Source organism: Anthonomus grandis, chromosome 24 (assembly GCF_022605725.1).
Source record: "Anthonomus grandis grandis chromosome 24, icAntGran1.3, whole genome shotgun sequence".
NCBI lineage: Eukaryota > Metazoa > Arthropoda > Insecta > Coleoptera > Curculionidae > Anthonomus > Anthonomus grandis.
The window spans coordinates 311,246-318,913 of NC_065569.1; the positions used below are offsets into that span (position 1 = coordinate 311,246).

Below are 7,668 nucleotides of genomic sequence, written 5' to 3' on the forward strand. Positions count from 1 at the left end.
AAAATGAGGTAGTGTATTGAAAAGAAGAAACGAGCTTAGATATGAATAGGTCAATCCTCAGCTCCTGTGTATATAAAAAGAATCAAATATACCTCAAGTAAATTTTGTATTTAAGACTTATTGAACTTACATTAAATCAAATATAACAAAAGGTTTCGTTAAAAGTTTAAGTTTATATATCTTTTAAATGCAAAAATAAGTTGTTTTCTTCTTTTCAATATTTAAGTGTATGACATAGTATTTTAGTATTTTCTAAATTAATTTTTACTGTATTACTGACGTAAAACCCAACAACATAGGTAACTACATAACATTATGAATTCGTCACAACAGTACAGATTTTACTTATACATATTTTTATCTAACATGTTGAGCAGAATAATCATTTATAGATGTAGCACCTCAAGCTACAATTATTTTTTATTTACAAGTGAATATAAAGAAACATATTTCCAAATATTTAAATTATCAGTTTTATTGGATTTTTTTAGTGCAGTTGCAGCAAGTGGGTCTTTGACAAGCAGATGTATGTATAAGATGACTGTTCTTATCTGGTAGGCCTCTATTTGACTCTGAAAAATTTAATTTCTTCTCCTTATTTCTAAACTTTGAATATTAAAGTTCTTTAGCATGATTTTATATGAAACTATGTACAAGTAAACATTACCTATGTTAACATAAAGATAACTTAACTTTTTTTTTTGAATTTTTTCTATTGTATCACACTGTGATGCTGCTTGTGGTGTTCATATCACCGTGGCATACTTTTAATAAGATCTTACTAGTGCATTATATACAGTTATTGTAGCATTAATATATGTGAAATTCCTTGAATTCTTTATAACAATAATAACTGCACAATACACTTTATTAGTAAGATTCTCAAAATGACTATTGAATTTTATATTACTTTGAAATCCAACTTCAGGATCGTTTACCTCTGTTTTGTTAATTAATGGTTTATTATTTATGAAATAAGAAAAATTTGATATCGAGTTTGCTTAACCTTCCGGTACTAACGTGCGGATTGCGAGTCCGCATGGCCGAAAATTGGCCGGTATTTTCCGAAGAATTCCGAGTAGGCGGCTGTACCGCTCAGTACCTATTGGGGGCTCCAATTTAGTGTTAAGTGGTAAACAGAGTAGGGTGCTTCGTGTTGGAGTTAGGCTCTTATGCGGACTCTCACTCCGCACGTTAGTGTTTATGCTAATTTTTTAAGGTAACAATTTTTAATTAATTTCTGCTTTTTGCAAATTAATAAACCTAAATATTCGATTACAGTGGTTAATATGAATTACGAAAGGGAACAACAATATCTTGGCCAACTCTTCGATGAGGTTGCGACTGATGAGGAGCCATTTGATGACGACTCGAGTTTGCAGGATGATGATGAAGAGACTCAAGATCATAACACGGATGATGAGCAAGATATTGATGACCCAAACAACATCTTGGATCTTCCAGATGAAATAATGGAAGAAGTGGCGCACGAAAAAGCTGCATATTACATTGGAAAAGATGGCCAAACCAAGTGGAGAAAGCATCCAGGAAATTCTCAGGTAGGGACAAGCACCCTAAATATTATCAAGTTTCTCCCTGGGGTAAAGGGAAATGCAAAAGGGTTAAAATTTGCCGCAGAGATCTGGAGTCTGTTTTTCACAAATGAAATGTTGCAAGTCATTGTTGATAATGCAAATATCTACATTGGAATGTGCAATTTAAATCCAAACAACCGATCAACAAGGCCCACAGACATTATTGAGTTGAAAGCGCTTATAGGATTGCTTTATATATGTTCGATGTCAAAAAATAGCCGGGTAAATGCCTCCGACTTATTTAGAACAAATGGAACATCCATGGAAATATTTCGTTTGACAATGTCTCGGGAAAGATTCAGATTTTTGTTGCAGTATATTCGTTTTGATTATAAAAATACTAGAATAGAGAGACAAAAATATGACAAATTAGCACCGATCCGGAAGATCTTTGATTCATTCAATTCTAATTTGTCTAAATATTTTTGTGTTTCCGAGCTCACAACAGTGGATGAAATGTTGGTGGCATTCCGAGGGAGATGCAGGTTTCGAGTATATATGCCCAATAAACCTAACCGATATGGTATCAAAATGTATTCTTTAGTGGACGCAAAATTGTTTTACACTGCAAACATGGAAATTTATGGTGGGCAACAACCGATTGGACCTTATAAAGTTCAAACTGATAATGTTTCCCTCCTTTCCCGTCTTTGTCACCCCATCTCAGGAAGCAGCAGAAACATTACCATGGACAATTTCTTTACCAGCATGGCTGTTGCTAACGCCCTTTCAACAAATCATAAACTCACTATTCTTGGTACTATTAGAAAGAATAAAAGAGAACTTTCACTTGAATTTGTCCAACCTGCTAAACGACCCAACCAGATAAGCATGTTTGCATTTCAAGACAAAGCAACCATAGTATCGTATATTCCCAATAAAAATAAAAATGTGCTTATGTTGTCAACTATGCACCATAATGAAAACAAAATAAACCAAAAAACTGGAAAACCACAAATAATAGTTGATTACAATCAAACTAAAGGTGGGCTTGATACAGTGGACAAGATGTGTGCGGCCTATGATTGTGTCAGAGCTACTCGTCGCTAGCCAATGGTTATATTTTTTATGCAACTTAATACAGCTGGAATAAACTCCTTCGTTATTTTCAAGATCAATTCAAAATATATGGATGATACACCTCGAAGAATATTTTATTTTACCACTGCAGGAAGAGTTACCCAAACCAGAAACTGCAAACATAAAACGACGCTGCTTTTATTGTGATAGAAAGAAAAAATAGACCAACCAGATTTAGCTGTGCATACTGTAACAAACCTATTTGTTTGGAACATGCCAACTACATGTGTAGTGACTGTATGGTTGGTGAATGTGACGAAGATTGACGATATTATTTTAGTCAGAGTTTAGGTTAAAAGTTTTATTTTTGTTTTTTGAAATGTAATCATCTTTTGTTTATGTTGAAAGTTTGTTAGAAGTTCTGTTTTTGATAATGATATGTTTCGATTCTGTGATTCTTACAATTTAAAAATTGTTATTTTTTATTAAAGAATTTCTGGGCTTTTGGATTTCAATAATTTACCTTCAAAATGTGTAAATATATTTATATTTGGTGTGCTTATATATTTCCACCAAGACTAATATAGTTATACACGATTTTTGATAATTTTTTACTGAAAAAAAAAAAAGCGGAGTGTGAGTCCGACGTTAGTATTTATGTCACATAAGTCCTCGTTAGTACCGGAAGGTTAAAGCAGTTGTCTACAAAGTTTATATCTTCTTGCAACTTCTAGATCTTAAAGTCAACAACAAAAAGGAGACTTTCCCAGTGTTTTACCACCCTTGGATGGCTATCAATAGAAATTCAAAAAAAACAGCGGCCTTAAATTACTACCCTGTGGCACAGCAGAAACTGCAGAAAAACCCTCAGACATTGATTTTGCAACTTTAAAAATCTGTCAACTGTTGTAGTGAGGTCAGGTATGTTTTCAAATTGTAGCGTTTTTACCAATAATATACACTAAACACTTTTTACCGTTTTTACACACTAAACACTATAACTTAAGACTACTAGAAATATTTATTTAAAAGTCTATTCAATTTTTAAAAAAGTCGCGCCAATACTCTTACTTAACCTGAATTCCTCCTAGAACCTAGAAGTTTTTATTATACAGAAGGAATAAAAATGAAAATTTACGAAAGCAAACTCAATTTTTTTTTTAATAACGTACAGTGAGGCTATGAATATTAATTTTAACTATCAAATAGTTAGTCTTAACAATACATAGTTTGTATTTGAAATTCACTACAGAACAACTATGTAACATAACATATGTAACTTTCTATGACACGGGGTAAAAAGGCATTGCATATTTACGTATTAGAGCATTGGAGTGAAATAATAGAAGAGCTGTATCTGAAAAAACGTAGTTTTATAAAAAATAGAAAAAATTTTGTAATCTTATATTTTGAACTATATTTCATGTTTTATTGTGTTATTCAATCTTTTAAATTTTATGTAACTTATCTAACATAGGGTAATCAATATTTTAAGCTTTTGTTAATATTTACCGCAGAAACGGAATATCGATGCGGTTAAGTTCTATAAAAATGCAGATACGAGCTTTTAATTTTGGAAAATTTAGAATGATCTAAATAAAATAACTGCTTTAAAGAAAGACTTTAATGGAAAAAAATATTACATATTGAATACATCATAATTAACAGTTTTTAACAAATAAGTTACAGTTATACACGGTTAGTCTTTTTCTTAATTGCGCTGGCGTTGATTAGTGGGCAGTTTTTCACAGCCTGTAAATCCATGGTAAATGTATAATTTTTTTATTAAAAAAAATGTAACCATTAAAAAATTAAAATTACAAAAATTGTCGTAAATTCCTATTGCTTTAGTCGAATTGAGAAAAGAAATTTTTTCCTCGTGGAGATGACGACACATTCAATTTCCTCTCTAGGCAAACCATGAATCGCATTTTGAATTCTGAGGATCATATTTTCTGAATGTAGGCCTGGTCCGAAAGACGAGGTCTTTTACTCTTCCCCAGAGGTAAAAATCTAAAACGGTCAAGTCGGGTGACCTGGCTGGCCATAGAAACAGGCTTCCTCTTTCTATACATCGAGTGTAGGAAGTATGGTAATGCAGCATTTAACACCTAAATGCAGCAATGGGTATGCTGCAATTAGGGGTTCTCGCATATTTCTTGCAAAATGCGCTGGACAACCATCAAGTTGCAAAAACATATTGCGCCTAAGATCCAGATTTACATCTCCCAATAAAATTGGCAGTGTGTTTCTGCGGAACTCTAGATGTTACCTCTTAGTGCCTCGTCAAATAGTGCCACCTATTATACCACACCAAACATTTATACTACAGCGTCCTTGATGCTGAACTTCTTGCATCCAATGGGGATTTATCAAGACCAATAATTATGGCGATTTACCCCACCAGTGTTATTAAAAGTAGACTCGCCTGTCCAAAGAATTCTGTATAGAAATTGATGGTTTTCGTTAACCATTCCCAGAAGCCAATGGCAATAATCGAGTCGCCTATCGAAATCCATATCTGTCAAAGCTTAGTGCAGAACGACATGATAGGGATGTAATCTGAAAGTAAACTTAATTTGCATCAATATGAATTCGATTTGATTAACCTCTAAGATATTATATATACAGGGTGGTTCAGTTTAAACGTCATTAATTTTAATACGTGATAGAGAATTTAAAAAGAAATAGACTTTCATTTTAAAATTTTTCTCAAAAAAAGTTAAGAATAATTAATTGTTTATTTATCATAACTTTTAAACTACCTGCTCAATTTTAATTAAATTTGGCATGCAGGTTATTGTAGTGAATTATCAAATACTGATAAAGCCAATTTCTAATAAAATTGCCAGTGGCGTAACATACGGAGGGACCTGGTCCTTTTTTGTCTCAAATCTGCAAGGTGAAAAAATATTTTTTTATATGAAGTCAACTGTTAGATTTCCATTTAATTTGGAAAAAAAAGTTACCCTTGCAAAATTATGATTTAAGGTACTGTTTTTAAAATATCTTAGTTTAATTGTACTCACGTTAAACGTCAACTAGATGTCGCGTAGTAGTTCAAGCCAGGTCGAGTCGCGGTGACGTCGAGGGTCATATCAAAGAGACTTCCAGGGTCAAAACAAATGTCGAAGGTCCAGTCAAATAAAATAGCGTCATTTTGACCAGGGGCTTCCTTTGATTCTTGTGAACTGCTTGATTCATCCTCCATAACATCTATATTCGCGTCCTCAATTTGTTCATTTTAATCACATTCTGACGAAGACCCGCCTTCGGAACATGCATAGTTTACATCCTTACTATCATCCCTATCGTGGAAAGGATCCTCTTCACATCCGATAAATTATCAACAAGGTGCTGCAACTCACTTGCTGATAATCGCTGATTTTTTTTCAAATGGAATAAATAATTATTACACTACAACATACTGCAGGGATAAATATGTCCCACTGACCATTTTTTTGGCTTAACATTGTATAAAAAGTTAAAAATGGATAAGATCAATTACCTTTTACTCATACTACTTGCAGCACTTTGAATACAGCCAATTTACAAGGTTATTTCCGGTTTATGAATCAGAAACGTGTGCACACCTCGAGAGCCACCGACCTTCTCTACAAATGCCGAGAACGTACATCGTAGCTCCTGGGGAATCCCGTTCGAGATATCCGCAATACTGAATTATCCCATCCCAATGCATTAAAAAGCGCTGTTTCGTGTTCTTGAAAAAATTCTTGGGACATTTATGAGCCAGCAGTGTCGAAAAGGTTAAAATTATGGCATCATAATACATTTCATAATATATTTATTGTACCTGACGCAAAATACGATTTTTACAAAACCATTTTCAGCTTTTTTACCAACAAACAGGATATTTCTTGTTTAGGCACTTTGTGTTGATTATAACGTTTATAGATGTGCTGGCGAAAACACTAATTTGCCTTTTTTTGTTTAAATACAAAAAACAACCATACTTACAACATTTAAAGTAAATGGCTCTGTTTAGTGGCTTAAAATCACATTTCTGGGAACCAGCTCACTAAATCAGTACATATTTTCTCGATTTTTCCTAAAATATTAGGTCTTTCTTTCTTAAATACTCGAGAAAAATTTAGAAAAAAAAAAGTTCCGTGGTTAAATGATTCTAAATACTTCGTTAAAAGGCGCGGTTGCCATATCTCTTCTGGAACTTTCAAGATTATTTTCTATGGGTATACAGTGTGTCCGAGATAAGGATGTCTATCATGGGGATCTCGGTAGCTGTAGGAGATACGAGGTTGATTAAATTAGAGAAAAGTTGCGCATTTTAGAGCCTAACAATACGCCGTTTAGAAAGTTTTAAAATTTTGAGTAGTTCCGGAGATATTCGAGAAAACCCGAAATTTGCCGATTTCGTTTTTATTTTTTTCTGGCGTTATTTAAAGAGATATGGAAAAACAAAAGACACTTTCTCCTGACCACTTTTTAAGCTCTAAATAATAACATGGCGAGATTTTTCGTACGACGTTTCGTTTCGAAGAAACCATCATCAACTTAATTTTTTTATATGGCGCATAAAAAAAGTACACTCTGTATAAAATAGCATATTTTATTACGATTATAACGATGTATGACACAATATGTTCCCACAATATTTAAATGTTAAAAATTGGATTTTTTTTAAAATTCCGATGGTTTTGATGTAGTAGGCGGTGAAATGGTGACGTTGAGTATGGTTTAGTAGGCTGCTATTACTAATATTTTGAAATACTAAATAAAAATCACGTTATTGACAACTTAAAAACTTTATTGACGTCACGTAGCTAGGTCACGTGATTATTTTAAAGAATTAAACACATTATTAAATTAAAAAACTACCTACTAAAAACCCAAAAAAACTAATTTAAATCATAGTAATAAATGTTCAAGCAAATTACCATTATTCTCCAAACAGAGATAACATCTTTTAACAGTCGAGTTTAAAACACTTCTTAACATATCAGGTGTAATGCTCTCAAATGCTTCAAGAACTATTCTCCTCAGCTGATCCTCAGATTTAAAAACACGACTGTAA

General features: G+C 32.9%; 1 protein-coding gene across 1 annotated transcript; it reads left to right on the forward strand.

Annotated features, from left to right (window-relative positions):
- Positions 1–1,002: 1,002 nt before the first annotated feature.
- Positions 1,003–3,037, forward strand: LOC126749292 (piggyBac transposable element-derived protein 4-like). The gene is made up of 2 exons (XM_050458982.1): positions 1,003–1,219; positions 1,282–3,037. The coding sequence occupies exon 2, from the start codon at positions 1,290–1,292 to the stop codon at positions 2,643–2,645; it is 1,356 nt and encodes a 451-aa protein (XP_050314939.1). The 5' UTR covers positions 1,003–1,219; positions 1,282–1,289; the 3' UTR covers positions 2,646–3,037.
- The last annotated feature ends 4,631 nt before the right edge of the window (positions 3,038–7,668 follow it).

Excerpts from the sequence above, each read along its gene's own strand:
- LOC126749292 (XM_050458982.1), top strand. The coding sequence starts at position 1,290 with ATGAATTACGAAAGGGAACAACAATATCTTGGCCAACTCTTCGATGAG.